Below are 19,067 nucleotides of genomic sequence, written 5' to 3'. Positions count from 1 at the left end.
TTCCTTTTTTGAGTGACTTGGTTAGCTGGAATCAATCAGCTTTTATCCCTTCACGAAGTATTTTAGAAAATGTCCTATTGGCTCAGGAAATTGTTCGAGATTATCACAAAGACAAAGGGGATCCTAGGTGTACATTGAAGATTGACCTCATGAAGGCCTATGATTCTGTTAATTGGGATTTCATGTTACATACTCTCCATTGTTTTGGTTTTCCTGAGAAGTTCTTAAGGTGGATAAAGGAGTGTATTACATCTCCTAGGTTTCCTATTTGTCTGAATGGAACTCTGGTTGGCTATTTTGAGGGGAAGAAGGGGCTGAGGCAGCGAGATCCCTTATCTCCTTATCTTTTTGTGCTAGCTATGGTGGTGTTTACTAGAATTATGGCTAATCATACTAAAGATGGTTCAGGTTTTCAGTTTCACCCCAAGTGTTTGAAGTTACTCACTTGTACTTTGCAGATGATCTCTTAATCTTTTCTACAACTAGTTTGAATTCCATAAATCTCATTAAAGCTGTTTTACTTGAGTTTGAAGAACTTTTTGGTTTGAAAGCCAATCCTTCCAAGAGTTCTTGCTTTTGTTCTGGTTGCTCAAATAGATTGAAGAATCTTCTGTTGGGTGAATAGCATATGAATGTATGGCAGCTTCCAATAAGGTACTTGGGGGTTCCTCTCATCTATACTAGACTATCTTCAGTAGATTGTGGGGCTTTGTTGGATAGAATTACAGGGCGCATTGAATCTTAGCTATCAAGGAATCGTTCCTATGTAGGTAGACTCCAATTATTGTCCTCTATTCTTTATAGTTTGCAAGCATACTGGATTGGAATTTTTATTCTCCCTAAGGCAATCATTAAGCTATTGAGCAGAAATTCAATAGATTTCTTTGGAATGGGAAAGTTGAAGGGTTTGCTAAGGCTAAGGTTTCTTAGAAGGATTTGTATTTTCCTAAAAGGGAGGGAGGTTTTGGGTTGAAAAGCTTGGAAGTTTGGAACCAGACTTCTATGCTTAGGCATGTCTGGAGTCTTTTTGCTAGGTCTAGTTCTATTTGGGTGGCTTGGGTGAAGGTAAATTTGCTGAAAAGAAAGAGTTTCTAGAGTGTTGGCATTCCCCAAACTTGCTCTTGGAATTGGAAGAAGATCTTAAAGTTGAGAGATATTGCGAAGAGGTTTTTAAAGTTTGAAGTTGGTGATGGGAAGAATATTCATATGTGGCTGGATTCATGGCACCCTTCTGGTATTCTTTTGGATGTTTTTGGACAGAGGGTGGTTTATGATGCTCAGAGCAGTGTGGAGGCTAAACTTTCTTCTCTTATCCTTAATGGAGACTGGTTTTGTTGGAGACCTGCCAAATCTAAGGCTTTGGTTGAAATCAGATCTAGACTTCCTGAAGTAATGTTAGGCCTCCATGATAAGCCTATATGGACTACTTCTAGGAAGGGTTGCTACATTAGCTCAAAAACTTGGCAAATTCTTAGAAAGAAGAAAGTGGAGACTGCTTGGTGGAAATTGGTATGGTTTCCTCTAGCCATTCCTAAGCAAGCTTTTATCTTATGGCTTGCTATGCTGGATAGGATCCTTACAAGGGCTCGTTTGCTTAAATGGGGATATCAAGGTGATGTCAAATGCTTTTCTGTCATAATCAAGCTGAAAGTAGAAAGTATTTATTCTTTGAATGCAATTTTAACTATCGAATTTGGAAGTTCTTTATGTTTCGATGCAATATGGATAACCCTCCTGTAATCTAGGATGAGCTTGTGCAGTTAGGGATCAGGAATTGGAGGAATAAAACTCTCAAAGGTACTCTGTGCTGCTTGGTGTTGGGTTTTGTTATATATAATCTTTGGTGCAAAAGGAATGAGATAAAGCATTGTAGTTAGCCTAATACTGAAGAGAAGCTTCTTAAAAAAATTATGTGGGAAGTGAGGGCTAGATTAGGGGGGAAGGGAAAATTTCCTAAGTCTCGTGAGAATATTGTTTTAATGTCTTTGTGGAATCTGCCTGAAGATTTGTTGCTATGGGGTTGTTTTGTTTCTGTGATGCTCTATATGAGAGTCGTCTTTGGTTTTGGGGAGTCTGTTTTTGTTGGTTTTGTTTTTTATGCAGCTGGTGTTCTGCAGGTTGTGTTCTAGTCTTTAGCTTGGTTAGCTAAGTGGTTTAAGGCTATGCTAGCTGCTTGCTTGTAATTGGTGATTTGGTGTTTTTTGGTTTTGAGCTTTTAATGAAGTTGCTTATTCATCAAAAAAAAAAACTCTTTTCAATAATATGTTATGATCCGATTGCTTTTATAAAGATAAATAAATGTTTAAATAAATGAACAATATTTGCATTGTATGACATGGTACACCGGTACATGCGGTATAATGGGAATGAGCTTACTATATATGGGCTTAACCTTATGGTCACAATATGTTAGACCTTGGATCCAAAAGTTTTTTTGTGATCGACACAACCATGTTTGAGTAGTGGTTACTATAAATGGACATCATTAGGCATGCCAAGGTCAAACTCGGTCGGCTTGCTAGTGACTGGACGATATGCATATGATATTCGGGGCACCAATATTGTTTTAGAGGTTCCTTGGGACAATGTCAACCTTATCAAGAAGGGGTTAAGGGCTTGGATAGACCATATCAAAGATAACTATAACTGACTATATACTTATGTAACATGATTTCTCAGCATCAAAATATCGATGGTTGATACCGAAATTATGCCTCGTACTTCATTTAAATAAACTAATGGCACGAAGGCAATGCATGTTATATTTGTGAAAACCCACATTTACTATTGTAAGATACAAATCGACACTTATAGGCTCATTGTATACTCGATTATAATATTTGCTTATTAAGTCATGAACTTACGCAGTTATTTGTGGTTTAGCAAGTCTCCCGGTTATAGAGTAAGAAATTTCGTTAGGATGAAGACGTCAAGCTAATATCTCAAATTATCAAGTATGGTTAGAATTTAGAATATTGCTAGAGACTCTAGGTCTATAATTGATGATACTTATGGATAGTTACAATTATAGAAATTTCGAATCATGTATTTTTACTTTCCACATATTTTTACTCTATTTTGGTTAATGGGTGATACCATTGGCGAGTTTCTAGTTAATTATTCTTGGAATTGCCAGTAACCCTTCCAAGATTGATCAAATTAATTAGTTCAATTTTGGAAGTGTTACAAATTATTTAATAGTTTTAGAGCTTAATTATTTAATAGTTATAGATCTCAATAATCACCAGTAGCTCTAAAATCTCCAAACATAAAACAAGATAAATAGATCCAATATAAAATTAAACTCCCAAATTAAATAATTGTCGATCCAAAATGCTCCAACTCAAAAAAATCAAAAAGACAATGTTGTCAAAAACCTTAGTATAACGTCCCTAATTATCATTATTTCAAAATGCAAAAGAATATTATTTGAAAAAGTGGACAGTTGAGAACTGCTATCTAGCAAGTCTTTGTCTCGCACATTCCTAAGAAGCTTCCATAGGAATCCGTAACCATAACAAGCTTTATGGGTGGAAAGCAACTTAATAAATAAAGTGACTAGTAAAGCACATAAAAAAACATGTTTCGAGTCAAGTAGTTAGAAGGATTAATTAAATAAAAATTATTCTTAATGCACCAATGACCAAAAAAAAAAAAAAAAAGAAGAAAAAAAAAGAAGAAGAAAGAAGCTTATTACGCTTGTGATACCCATAGGCATGGCTATTGAATAATCAAAGCCTTCAAGTAATCATCATCTCATCTTCCACTTCAACCATCTGGTCCATCTCTAATTTTCTAATGTTTCATTATCTAGTAGCATATCTTTAAGAGAAATATTCTCTATACTAATCCCAAAATTGTTAAGGATGTTGTATGATATGATTTGCATAACAAGATATGTGACTCGCATATTCTTCATGGCATTTACTCTAACAAGAAAACTATTTTTTTTTAATTAATTAATTTATTTTTTTTAAATATGGAATAGCAAGGAAGTCTAGTGTCAATTATCAAAAACCAAGAAGCTAAATTATAATTAGAGTATACAACCAAGAGATAAATTGTTATACCCCAAGAACTATAATTGAGGTTGGTGAGGAGCAAGGAAGATCTTGACAAAGACAAACTAGCGAAAAACTAAAAGCAATTAATTGAAATAATCTTTTATTGACTATGGTGTTGGAAGACGTAGAAATAAAATGAATTTTATAACACTTCATTTACAAAAAGGTCAGGTAAAACCAAGGGTTTTCTTGAAAACAAAGATCATGATATTGTAGTTATTTGTTTATACTTAAAGTATAAAAGGAACAAAAAAAAAAAAAAAGAAGAAGTGGAGTACCAAAGAAATGACTTCTATTACCATAGTTACTATTTTGAAATTTCAGTTTTGAAAACTTTATACAAGGTGATTCACAATATTCATGCTTTTTGTCATTGGAATTCACTAACATGCGACAAAATTACTTTGTTTGTTAAATTTACTAGGCAATCTATACATATTTATCATAGAAAAGTAGATCAATAAAAATAATAATGACCTTTTTTGGTTAACTAAAAAAAAGAGTGATAATCAATGATTATCATAATGAGAATTGAGAAAGTTTTGTTTGACGGTATTGAAGTTATTTATCAAATGCTCCATAAGTTTTTTAAAAAATATGAATATATGTCAACTTTTAGTATGCCTTTAGATTGATGAAGAAATCATGTTCAACATTTTGCAGTGAATGAAATTAAATAATCCATAATAAACCTTCTATTGATGTCTTAAAAACATATACAAGTTGAAAAGTCTTCTTTTGCAGTATATAAGAATATTGATATGCATTTAAAGAAACATGCCACAACATGTTCTTGTGGCATCTTATGGCATGCCTCTATCCATTTGGTGACTAACAAATAGAGAGAGAGAGAGAGAGAGAGAGAGGGTAAAGAGTATATAGAGTATTTAATAAATCATTAAATACTCTAAAGGACATCTGAGTCATTGAAATGGTTTGCATAACATTTTTTAACACAATACCCTATATCACTTGAGTGGTTAAGGCAATCATGTACACAACCTCTAGCCTTTATAGAATATTTTGGGTGATGTTCAAGAAAGCAATCAAGATGACGAAACCATATACAAAATTTTAATGCAGTGGTGCCAAGTTGTAGTCTTTCTTCAAAAACTTTAATTTTATTTGCAATGCATTTGTGTATTGTTTCTTGAACTTCATCAAGTTCAAAAGAGTGAGGATAGAGGATGAGCAATGGAGAGGGAGAAAAAGATGTAGGTGCAAGGACAATATTTTGAACTTTATCGAGCTCATATAAATAAAGAAGATGGATGGGAGATGAAGAAGGATAGAAAGAGGTATGGGCAAGGTCATTAGCTTCCACTATTAGGAGAATCAAAATAAGCAGCTCCATCATCACTAGCACAAGTTTTCTAATACATTTGCAAACCATAAATTTTCTTCTACTTTAGAAACATTTTTTATTTTGATGTATAATCAAAACGATGATTAAGGCTTAGTCATTATATATTCTCCAAATTTGATTTATTATTAAAGTTATTTTAATTAAATAAGTATTTTTTAAGATTTGTGACTTTTGGAACTTTTTCACTGAAGTGACGTCTGGGTTAATTAAAATCTTTTTACGAGGATTTCAAGGTTTTGAACTATTTTTTCTATCAACTTGAGATTTTTAGCAAAACATGTGTACTACTAAGAACATAATTATTTTTAGGAAAAAATATAAAAAAGCCCCCAAACTACCAGCTGTTTTCGATTTAGCCCCCTAATGTTCCAAAAGTGATAAAGTAACCTCCCAAACTACCAAACTATTGCATTTTGGCCACTCCGTTAGTCAAAACCTTCAGTTTGGACAGAAACTGCAAAACGACGTCGTTTTGTTATGGGTTAATTGAAATATTTTTTCTATTAACTTTCATTTTTTAGAAAAACATTAATTTGTACGAGTAAGAACATAGTTATTTTCAAATGGGGGGATGATCCCTTAGTCATGATATTATAATAAGAGACGCTTTACAAGAATAATAAATATGTATTATAGGATATTTAGAATTTGATCGTTATATTATTCATTTGTGAAATGACAATAATGGCACAGCATAATTGGAAAGAGATAATTCAATGGGCTCTCGTTCTCTTGTGAGTTGTGAGAAGATATTGTTTTGAGGGAGGAGATTGGGGCAATAAGATGGACATCTTTAAGGCCCACTTGTGGGCTTGTTTTACGAATGAACTGGTCCGATAAGAAAATCAAACATTTACAAAACATAAAATTTTCCGCCAACCGAAATTGCCACAGTGCTACGGCGGATTTCATGTAGTTTCTTCCCATGTTTATTTACTTATATAATGTTATCCCGAAAAGAATAAGAAATATTTATAAAACTATCATATGAGTATTGTAGGATAAACTTTTAGGATATTGCATTTCTACTTGATCTAAGAGACATTTCAAAATAATGTTATCTCGGTGTCTTCATTTAGGTCACACTAGTTTCTATTTTTGGCGGGTTAAATTAGATCTAGTTTGTAGATTTAGATCTAGATCTAGTCTCTTCAACCTTAGATCTGATCATCTTTTTCAGCCAAGGCGTGTCTTTCAAAAGGATATCTACGATGCAGTGTTCCTCCGCTGCTGCTTGTGGGGTTTTTGTTCTTTTTTTTTTTTTTTTTTTTGTCCTAACATTCGGGTTGATGATGGATTTGTTGTCATAACCTTCAGGTTGAGGATGAAGTAGATCAATGTGGGGGCTTAACTCTCACGGCTGGATTTTTAGTTTCCAATTTTTTTTTTTTTTTGGTATTTGGATTACATATGTCCTAGATCTAGTCTGCATGAAGCAGATCAATTCCTTGAATGTAATTGTATATGGGTTAGCAGAACCTTGAAGTCATTTTTATAACTTTGTAAACTTCATAGTTTTTTGCTATGATTTTTCAGAGTTATATACTTTATATTGTAATAGCTTTATGCTCATGAAATTTCATTCAATGGAAGTTCCATATATATAAAAAAATAATAATAATAATAATAATAAAGGAAAAAAAAAAGAAAAGAGAGACATTTCAAAAGGCTCCGTCTTTGTTAAATTGATGGTTCAAAGATTTTTTTATTTTATTATTATTATATAAATTTAACTTTTCAAGATAATTGATTATTTATTAATAAAATATAGAATATCTACAACTGAATATCACTATCTAAAATTTTATGTAATTCCAGCAGGCCAAGGACCTACAAATAGTTGAAGAAATAAATCATGGATCTCCTTTTTTAATTTATTTTATGAATTGTATTATACTTTTCATTAGCACTACATATGAATTCGAATTTTAAACGGGTCAAATTCTAACCGAAACTAAACCCAAACCAAACTTTTCGTCCACATGAGAAGCAAAAAATCATGAAATCAATTCTTTGGCATATGACTGATGGGCATGGGCCGCCAGCTTTCACTTTAATTAACCTCTTTAATTACTTTATTAGTCATTATAATCTCAAAAAATAACACCAAAAAAAAAAAAAAAAAAAAAACCTTGAAAAAAAAGAGGAAAAAGAAACAAAATACAGCTAGCTATGATGTTTCAACGATGGTCTCTAAAGCAGGCTTCCATGATCGCTGTCTTAAATACCTCTGAACTGGTTCCTGCTCACTCGCCGGAGCATTATTATCCGATGATGTCTTGGCTTCAGAATGAGGAAACATGCAAAAGTCTCCGAGCACAGGGAAGATCTTCCCCAAGTTGTTGAAACTTGCATGCTTCAGAGCCTTTGAAGCCTTGTAAGAAAGAGAGCTCATTTCCTCCAGTGTTAGCACTGAGTAGAGCATCTCCATGGGAAGGAGGAAGTAGAACTGCCGCCGCTCGAGCTCTTCGTCGGCGACAAGGCCGTGAATCCGGTGGCCTATTTTCAGGCTGCTGGATTCGCACACAAATTTGCCGGGGTTCTCTAGCATGAGTTCTGCTGCTTTTACTGGTCTCGTGTAGATTTCCAGTCTTCCATTGCTGAATAAGACTTTCACCACCCCACTTGAGATTATGGAAGGAGCACAAGATGTCACATTCCCCATGTGTTTTTGTGAGAGAGAGAGAGAGAGAGAGGTGAAGGAAATGTGAATATCAATGAATTTATGGATCCAAAGAGGGAAGCGGTTGAGAGGAGGGGGAGAGAGATGGGCCATTGCTGATTATCTGTTATTATTTAAGGAGATCAGACGACTACACCTATTGGCAGGTAGGTGCGTGGATTTTGTTGTTACCGTGTACAACAATAAGGAATAATATAGAAATGAAAAGAAAAAGAGCAAAAGAAAATTAAGAGACAGATTTACGTGGTTCGGTAACATATGCCCTATGTTTACATGAGAGTGCGACTATATTTCACTATCAATGATTTACGGTTACAACATAATATATATACTTATCAGAAAACCATAATTGTTCAAATGTATTTTTGAAAACTCCAAAATACCACGTATTATACTACGTTCACTTCACTTTACGCTCTATTTTGTTGTTACCGTACACAACAATGAGGAATAAAACAGAAACAAAATGAAAAAGAGCAAAAGAAAATCAAGAGACAGATTTACGTGGTTCAGCAATGTGCACTAAGTCTATAGGTGAGTGCGACTATATTTCACTATTAATGATTTACAGTTACAACATAATATACTTAAAAGAAAATCCTAATCATGCAAACATATTTTTGAAAACTCCAAAATACCGTTTACTGTACTACGTTCCGCTTTGTTACTTAGAGATAAAAAAATAAAAAATAAAAAATTCACAACCTGTTACTTGTTTTATTACTTGACTTCCATTGCATGTTGTGCTCTACTTCCCATTTGTCTTTTTTTATTATTATTTTTTTAATAGGTATGTTGGTTATTTTTTAGAATATCCAAGTTGTTTATTGGGGTGAGCACATGGTGAGGCATGGATGGAGAGTTTGGAAAATGTGGCAGAGCTCTCACTAAGGACACCACCTAACTCATGATTGGATATGGTAACAAGCGATTCCTTCGATTTTATTCCAACCAGAGGGCCACCTACCCTACCCTAATAAACTATCCTAACTAAAGAAAGAGTAAAAAATAAGAATAAGGAGTAATGTTATATATATATATATATACTCACAACTATTTTATAATGGTTAATGTAACAGCCATAGTCAATCATTGATCGTTCTTTGTTAAGACAATAAAACAAAAATCTAAAAGTTAGTTGGAACTAAGACATCAGTTATATAATGTTTAAAATCATATTTTTATCCAACTATTATTATACTTTGTTGTTGTGACAGTACCAATCAACCATTATTAATGAAAAAAACAAAAATCAAATGCCTTATTGACATTGTCACGTAAGCAAGGGAGGATAATAGTAGATTAAAAATATAGTTTTTAGCATTACTCATATATATATATATATATAGACAAAGTGTCCACCGAATTGGATTGGAAAAATTTTCTCTTATCCCGTCTATTAAACTAACATCTATCATTAGATAATGTGAATTTTACATGCATTTTGAACAGAGCATGTGGTTCTCACATATATTTTAATAAATGCATGTTAGAATCACAAATTTTATAATTTGGAGAAATACTCTCTCTCTCTCTCTCTCTCTCTCTCTCTCTCTCTCTCTCTATATATATATATAAAGGGGTGTAGTACATTGTAAAATCTTTGCTAGGTTTGTGGTCATTGTCGAAGGCTCTAGGTTTCCAGCTTACAAAATATTCCATACACTAGATTACTTTTTTAATTCCAATCTAGTTTCTAATTCATCATAAAATACAAAACCTCCACTGATTCTCTCTACTTTTCGTCCAACTTCTCTGTGGGTTAGGTAGTATATATAATAAACAGGGAAACTTCAATTTTGTTTCCCCCATTTTGTTCAATGGCCAAAATGGCTCATGCTGTTTTCGGTTTTTTTGCAACATATTTTTGGTTATTTATCTTTAGAACATGATTAAATATACATCAGAATTCAAGGGTTCTTAACCTTTATATATATAATCCTTCTTTTGGAGTCCAATAATACTTTTGAGCTTTCAGTTTTTCCTCCCTTGGCCAACCAAACCAAGATAAAAGTTTTTAAGACACTTTGTGGGTTTCATTGAGGGTTCTCTTTACAAAAATATAACAGAACAAAAAAAAAATGTAGGGTTGAGGAATAGATTTCATTGATTAGATAATTAGTTGCATGTGCTTAACTCCAAGGCATGCTGAATTGAAATGCTTTTTGCAGCTGGTTGGTGTAACTCACTGAGAAATATTAAAATTTGATTGTGAATGAAGAATCTTTAATGCAACAACTAAATGATTAGCACAAACAAATGCTTATTAATTTCCATCACCTTCTTTTTTTTTTCTTTTATCTTTTTTTCTTCTTAAATGAATTTCTTGGTCTATAAGTCAAAGAATATGTCTAGGAATAACAGCTCAAAGAGAGTAATGAGTTCATTGAGTTGGTAACAAACTTGATATGTCAAATGCCATTACTTTCTTACCTTGAATGGTTTTACAGCTAGAAATAATTGGGGGCAAAAAATGCACTTTTGGTCTCGGTGGTCTGAGAGTGGCAAATAGCGTTTATTTGTGCCATTTGTGTTAGTTGAAGATTGGGAAATTGTTAATTCCAAGGTCGGAATTGGGTAAATAGTTTAGAATCAACAGCTTTTAGGTTAAAAACATTAACATCTGGCTCAACAAATATTTAATTAAAAATTACATTTGTTTTATTTACTGTAGCAGCTCAAAAATTTAAGGAGCACTATAGCATCTCAATCAATTTGATGAGCACTATTATAACAGCTCAACAAATCTTTAACCATTTTGTTGAGCCCAATATAAATGCTCTAGGCTTAGAACGTAGGTGTAGCACTATGGCAATTCTGATATCAAGAATCAAGGTTCATTATATATATATATATTATATATATTATATATATGTAAATTAATATGGGAAGATATGATATGAGATGATATCCGCTGCAGCACTTTGGCGAATCTCATTCTAGAGTTCCGGGTTCAAATCCCGGCGGCGGAAAAGTTTTTATTTTGTAAATATTTCTTTTGCCCCCAACAAATCCGCCGTCAAGTGAGCCCATTTTGGTCCACTCATTATATATAAAATGGTGAAATAGTAAAAATTCTTTCTCAGATTCACGTGGGTGATGATACAGAACACGTTGTCATGCATAAACAGTCATGCACGTCCGTTGCTTTTTTTTTTTTTTTTTTTTTTAATTGTAATAAGAAAATATTATATTTTATTATTTTAAAATATCACATCAGCCAAGAGTGCATCACGCCCGGCGTGATGTTTAACATCACCCCATGTGAAATGAATTCCTCAAACAAAAAGTAACAAGCAGTTGGACTCGGATCTGGATTCCAATTGCGGTAGTCCAAAACGACCCATTTTGGGTAATAAAAAAATATTTTTAAGAATTAATATAAAATTTATTAAATATTAAATAATTAATAATTAAAAAAATAAAAATATTAAAAAACAAAAACCATTAATTTTTTTTTTTTTTTAAAAAAAAAAAAATCAAAATGATCATTTGACCGAGCCCTTGGCCGACTTGCCAATAGCTGGACCTTACTGGGCATCATGTTCTCCGGCATGACGAAGAGCGGGGTCGAGAAGATTAGCCCCATCCACGTGTTGGGCTCCGATTGGAAGCACATGAGCATGGCGGTGCCCATGGATTCGCTGAACAGGAAGGCGGGGAGGTCTTGGAACGATTTGTTGCGGACTTGCGGAGGACGTGCAAGAAGAAGGATAAGGGGGTGGCCGGGGACCCCGAGCCCAAGGGGTTGACCAGCCACCCCGACCTCTCCCGCCTTTTCAATCTCAAATCCCAGCGACTTTCCTGCCTCCACCGCCTCAAAGTCGTCAACATCTTCGGGTACCAGATCTCCGGCCAGATTCTAGTCTCTCTTGTCTGGCATAGGCCACTGTACGTGCTCCATTTGCAGGACAACAGGCTGAGATTGTGGATGCATAATTTGAGTGGTTCATCTGCCCACAAGAGCAATGGGAACATGTGTTACTTGGCAGCTCATCAACATAAGTGTATTGGTTTCTCAGGACTATGAATATTAATTTTATGCTCCATTAATATTGAGGCTCGAGGTAGGGCTCTTGTCGGGGCAAAGTCGCAAAGGCAAAGTAGCAACGAGAGTTTAGGACTGTCGTCTTGCGAGTTTAGGGCTTTTTTAGGGTTTTATGAGTCTGTTTTGTGGGCCTATGGTTTTTTGGGGCTTAGGGCTCCCTTATCCGGGTCATATTGTGGGCTAACGTTGGTTTTCATGTGTACTTAAGGGCGCCTTACACTTCTTGATATATACAACATTACTTATAAAAAAAACTTTTAGGCAACTGGGATTCAGTTGGAAGAGATATTACCATATTGGTCTCCCATTTCTCCCAAATTCCAGGCCGAGTATGTAGAGCTCAGACCAAATAAAGATATAAATTAAAACTTCAAAATTTAAAGACTGAAAGCTATTTAAATTCTTATATAATGCATGAATTGGCTTTATAATGAGTCCTTTGGAGGAAGGCTTCAGCAGATGTGATAATAATGTTGGCACTTTTTCAGAAATTGTACTTTCAAACTACAGTTTCTCTTTACTCAATATTGGGGTCTTTCAACTCAACGTATGGGTTCTCAGTTGAGTGCCGTAAATGTGATTACAATTAGTGGAGTTAAAGACGAATAGAGTCGATCGCGAACATGCTTAGATTTAAGTAAGAAAGACTTGACTCGAACTTAGTGTATTTAATAATTGAGCCAATTATGGACACAAAATTGTGCTTCATTATTAAATGAAATATGCTTGTATAAACTTGGCTCGACTCGGTTAATAATGTAAACATAACTCGTATAAGTTCGGCTTGACTCGTTTATACTCAAACTCGGTGTATTTAATAATTGAGCCAATTGTGGACACAAAATTAATTTTGATTATTAAATGAGATATGCTTTTATAAACCAGGCTCAACTTGATTAATAACGTGAACACAACTTGTATAAGTTTGGCTTGACTCGTAAGCTAATGTGTGTGAGCGCGCACATGTGCCTTATATGTTTAAGGGTCCTTGGCAGCCCCAAAGAATTTGAAAATTCTTGTAAAATATAATTTCTTATATTATGGCCCATACAAATGTCAATAATCAATAGCTGGACGTACTAAACAATTTGGTCAAAGGCCCTCATATACAACAAAAGCCCTAAACGGCTAAACCTAGTAGAGGTGGAAATTGATCCGATTCGATACCCAAAAGCTTTTTCCTGGCAGGCTGACCGAAAAGTTCCAAATTTACAGCTTTTTAAAAAAGGTTCTTGCTTAAATGTTTGTAAGTTGCATTAGGGTATGCTCAAATTAACATAGTAGTACTAAAATTAGTTAAAGTGGGAGGAAGTTAAAGGGTTGGTAGTGTTAGAACTAGCTGTGCCTTTTTAGTCTAAGTACTAATTAAGTATTAATAAAATTCCTTCATTAGATTTGATTTTTTTAAAAAAAAAATAAAATTAATCTATTAAATTGATATTTGTCTCTAAATAAGTGACTTTTACAACTACTTTTAAAAATGAATGTGAGAATAATATACACTTTACATAAATGAGGCATTTAAATAAAGCCCCCCCTTCCCGCCAAAAAATAGTAAGTGTTGGAACTAAAAGTAGAAAACAAGAAATGGATTCATAAATGATTTCAAAGGAACTATAAACTACCCGATCCTCTATATCTTGAACAAAAGCCAAAAATAAATTGTTGCATAAAGCGATATAGGCACAAAAGAAAGGACACGGGCAGGAGCATGACTGTTGCCAGATCCTTCAATCTTACCCGAGCCCCAATAAAGGGGGTGCATGCAGGGGCATGACCCTCGAAAGATATTTTAACCCTACTTGAACCTATGCTAGGTAACAACTACAACAACCATCAGGAAGAAGTTGAGGACAGGGAGGCATGTCCGAAACAAAATGAAATATGTTGTCAAGGAGTAACAAACTCTAGATACAAAAGTCTCTACAACAAGATAAAACCACAATAAACAGGGTGACTGGAACCGCAAACAACAAAACAAATACAAATACAGTATTCAATGGTTGGTTGATGATGAACTAACATTTAGATTAAATACTATTTTGATTTGGATATTTAGCTATTGATGGCATTCACCCCACATCAAGAGATGTCTAATACATGGAATGCCTTAGGGGATTGGCCCTGTGGGCAGCATAGGAGGTGGCGGTGGCGGTCCAGGTGGTCATTGCTGCACTAGTTTTGCCAAGAGCAAAGGTTGGCCTTTCCTCTGTTTTACGGCAACAGGTCCACACAAATTACACAATCCTTCCGCATCCCTTGAATGAACTAACTTCTCCATTTTCTCACATTCTCAGGGTAGAGTAATTACCACAAACAGTTTCATACAAGAAAAAAGCGAGTGCTAAAAGCTGATAAATAAACAAGTAAACAACACAAAATGTGAAGCAATAGCCTATACATATATGCATGTCAAACAATATAACAAAATTTAGAGAGAAAAAAGGTGCGCCTCTTACCGGTGACGAACAAGCTCCATGCAAGGAACAGGGTAGCAAGCAGAAGAAACCCATGGAGGAAGCGTCTCTTGACCTCCAACCCCATGTTAATTGCCTTGTGTAGGAGACTTGCGAATATAACAAGTAATATATAGGCACTCCTGTTTGAATGTTGCCATGCATTTTCAAAACCTACCCATTTTTACTGGGTCAAAGATGGAGTAGATACCATTTACAATTCGATTAGTATATAGTTGGTGACGTTCAATTTTGAAAAATATCCCAATGAAAATAAAAAGGCAGCTTTCATGTTGAAAGTGAAAGGGAGCAACATTACAGTGCCTATATATTTTGATTATTGAGGAAGATATATGGCAGATTAGAAGGCCACAAAACATGCCATCAAACAATGTAACTTTCAAATACTACTTTCATTTCAATGAACCATTTTCTCAGGCATATGAATCAACCAAATGAGCTTAGCTACTAAAGAGAAAGCAAAATTCTTACTCTTAAAACTACAAAGTAGAATTCAAGTTCATTGCTGCAGAAACACTTGGTATTTAGAGCTATCTTTACTAGAATCAATTTCTTGAAACAAACAACAAATAATTTGGTTAATTGATCCTATTTTACCTTCTTTACTTCCACCATCTGTGCAGCACTGTGCACTGAAGTATCACTTATGATTGACCTTTTTGTCTACTCATTTTCCTTAAAGAAGAATGCTACCAAGAGAAAGGAAACCAAAAAAAGATGAGTTCATGCCACCATAAGGATTTACTGAAAAAGTCAGGTTACCATAATGGAATCTAATCACCCTTACAACAACTTGAACCAAACAATACATGAGCAAATCACATAAATTTTTGGAGTTGAAAAAAGAATTGAAAACATAAGCCTTGGTTTAGTCAGAATAGTCACCTGTGGGTAGTAATGGCCACAAATGATGACAAAAAAAAGAACAACCAAAACTATGTCTGATTATTCAGAGACTTGCCAATGGAGTGCAAAAATGAACACTCCAACAAAAATAGTGCAATCTTAAACAGTCTCTTAGAATAGAACAAATAATCTCAACTGCACAGGACATGAAATTTGGAATCCAATACAGGTTACAGAGTAAGATTTTCAAATTCAAATAATTGGGTTCTTCAGACTCAACTGATTGATTGTTTGTTGAATTTGCAAAAGTGCAAACAAGTAAAAGTGCAAGGTGATTTTAGAATTTAGATTAAGGAGAACATCTCATGGATTGCATCTCCCAAATAGAAATAAGGTTCAATATGCATAAGAATAGTGCGCTACTTGCTTAGGAATTTTATGTATAGTTACAAACATAATGCGTGCTCTGAATTAGACTATAATTCATAATGCCGGCAAAAATGCAGAAATTTAGTGCTAATTAAATTGACAAGTCATATCTTAATCGCATGCTCCTGCGTTGATAGATACAGAAATGTTTAATCAGAATTATGGGAAAGAATATTCTGATATATTGTTTGTGATTCCAAAGTGAAACAGTAAATTTACCATGTCAAAGCAACTTGGCATAGCATATATATAATTAACATCAAGCTTGCATGATGATGTTTTCTTTTTTAAAACTATTATTGATAATTTACATACGCATGTTGTGAGTGTTCAACCTATAACCTCAGCTCCATCCCATTCTTATGGAGGGAGGAGAATGCCATTTCTGCTAGAGCTCATTGGAATCAAGCTTGCATGAAAATTCAAGAGGAGAAGCACAATTGGATGATAAAAACAAATTAGTCTACCCACTTCCAACACACGAAATCCCACATGAAAAACACCAGAAGAAGACCAAGGTTAAAATATGCACTCAAGGATAGTAGCTCTCTGGTTTCAACTTTGTTCTCAACCAAACCCTCCGTGCATCACCATCTCATTTAATTGTCCACTCCATCGACTAGATTCCTGCTGGCCACCGTCAGATTCAAGAAACCAATCCTCATATAAAAATCATGCGTCAAGTCTCTTTGCTACCATCCACAATACTTGCGTAAAACCTGAAGTGCTCAATTTTCAGATAATGATAATAGATCCTACTTGGATAAAACTGTAAAATTTAATATAAGAAAGACTGAAAGGTTTTTTTCTTGATAGTGAATTCAATTCAATATATATATCAAGATAATGATAATAGATCCTAATGGTAACTTATTGTTGACTTCAATCTCGAAGGCAGCAAGGTTTTTTTCTTGGCACTACAGAAAAAAAAAAAATATATATATATATATACACAAGGTATGCATGCTCTCCACGTATAATATCCAGTAAGATAAGTGATTGTTGCTTCAATTAGCTTTAGGGAATATGATACAGACAAAGTACAAGAAATTGTCTGGACTAGAAGTAACAGATAAAGCAGTTGGCTAAAATTGACCAGAAAAACCATACACAGATAACCAAACCAGAATAGAGTTGCCATTTGTTTAGTCATAACAACTCAACATTCTTACAATTTGCAAGCAGCAACAAGTAATTTTCTATCATTATTATGAGCCAGAACCTTATTTGGTAAGTGTAGATGTTATAAATCAACATTTTTCCATTTGATAGGCATATTTTAACACGGAATCTATTGGGATTATGGCACCTCAAAGTTCTCAATAATCAACTTTGAACCAATTGGAACCACAGCCATAGAAATCCCATCGATTTTTAACTTATAACAAATCAAGAGAAGAGATATTTGTGTTATTTGTGTAAACGACATGTTATTTGTGTTAGAAGACATTCTTTATAAAAAAAATCAAGAGAAGAGATGTTTCCAGCAAAGTTGACAAATTGGATATCCCATAACAAAAATAAGGAACAAGTACACCAATGTGCTCCAACAAAATTGAACAAAAAAAAAAATTACAATCTTTTCCTATCTTAACTGACACCAACAGTAAAACAGAGTTTTGGTTCTCTGTTTTGATCATTCACAAGGTGCTAGGAAAGTAAAGTAGCAAACTAAGGATCCCAAGAATCCACCCATGCATCAAGCGGCAGATGTCCACCCACAGGGGAAGGCGGTGGCGGCAGATAACCGTATGAAGCATAAAACTCAGACGCAGAGTCATCATTACTGGCTAGTTGACAGCCCATCAAGGTTTCCAAATATTCATATGAAACACTAAACTCAGAGTCAGAGTTATCACTAGCTGGTAGACGGGTTTCCAATTCAGACTCAGGCGTTCCAAATTCAGATGGACATTCTAATGATGGGGTCCCAGTGGCTTGACATTCGACATCGCAGCAGCGCATCTTCTTTCTCTGCTGGGATCCGTCCTCAAGTAGCAGCACTTCTTCTTCCTCTGTATTAATGGAATTTTGCAATGGAGATGGAGTTTGAACAGAGATGACGGTGGGAGAAGACTGATCTTGAAAGCATCTTTTAACGCCAACTCTTGATCGTGATTCTTTCTTTTGGATGGTGCACAGGACCCAGTCAGTCGCCCGTTCTCGTTCTCCCTCCCCAACTAATGAGAACTCGTGCATTAACCAGTTGGATTTCTGTTTCTTCACCTTGAAACAGAAGAGTTTCCTGACCCCAATAACATCACCCTGACCATCATAGATTTTGTCGGCAGAATTCTCATGCCAAACACCGCAACCCGCTGTTCGTGCCACTCGATTTTTGCTGAGTTGTTTTAGCCTTGTAAAAACGTAAAGCTTCTCCTGATCACCACAGAATTGCCAGGGATCCTTTTCACCATAAATATCAAACTCTCCGATGCCATCCCAACCTATATCTTCTCCCCTAACCTTTTTCAACAAATAGAAGCCTACCAGCTCTTCATCGGTGGGCTCAAAACGAAATCCCACGGGCATCATCATCATCATTCACACCCGCAACTCTCTGTTTCACTCCCTCTTCACTCTCTGTTTCACTCCCTCTTGAAGCCATTGCCCTTATATAGAAGCCAGTGCCACCGACTTAAGTCCACCGCCTTAGCTAAAGGTGGTGAACCAACGACTTGCCGTTCTTGAATTTAAATTTTGAGCGGAACGACTTGCCGTATTAACGGAACTGCAGCATTTTTTTTTTTTTTTGATGGGGGAACTGCAGCATTTTAAGAGCATAAAAAAGACGCGCACCTTTTTCGCTTGCTTAGCACGCGCCATGATTTCTTGCCGTAGAGATTCAGGCTTCAGCGGAGAAATCCTCCAGCCTGCAGCTCCTCCGCATCCTCGAGCTCATCTTTGACACCCCCATGGCCATGGCACTCCGAGCTTCGCTACAGCCTCCGACGTCAAACTCCGAATGATTCCCTCAGCGAACACCTTCTGCCATTTTTCGTTGGGGGTGGGGGGGATCGGAGTGAAAAGAATGGTCTACAAAGGGAAGAAGGAAGGAAGGAAGGAAGATGATTGTGGAAAGAGAAGGTGGTGTACAGATATTGCAGAATTAAAATTTAAAATGGGACTCTTCTAGTTCAGTAGTTCTAGACCA

The 19,067-nt window shown here is 35.1% G+C and overlaps 2 protein-coding genes across 2 annotated transcripts; both read right to left on the bottom strand.

Annotated features, from left to right (window-relative positions):
* Window positions 1-7,600: 7,600 nt before the first annotated feature.
* Window positions 7,601-8,095, bottom strand: LOC132185403 (DUF4228 domain protein). The gene has a single exon (XM_059599181.2). The coding sequence runs from the start codon at window positions 8,093-8,095 to the stop codon at window positions 7,601-7,603; it is 495 nt and encodes a 164-aa protein (XP_059455164.2).
* Window positions 8,096-17,418: 9,323 nt separating this feature from the next.
* LOC132185603 (protein ATAF2-like) lies at window positions 17,419-19,067 on the bottom strand. Its single transcript, XM_059599359.2, has one exon. The coding sequence runs from the start codon at window positions 18,455-18,457 to the stop codon at window positions 17,585-17,587; it is 873 nt and encodes a 290-aa protein (XP_059455342.2). The 5' UTR covers window positions 18,458-19,067; the 3' UTR covers window positions 17,419-17,584.

Source organism: Corylus avellana, chromosome 7 (assembly GCF_965113065.1).
Source record: "Corylus avellana chromosome 7, dhCorAvel1.hap1.2, whole genome shotgun sequence".
Lineage (NCBI taxonomy): Eukaryota > Viridiplantae > Streptophyta > Magnoliopsida > Fagales > Betulaceae > Corylus > Corylus avellana.
The sequence above is the reverse complement of the archived record's forward strand: the minus strand, read 5'-3'. Positions and strand labels throughout refer to the sequence as shown.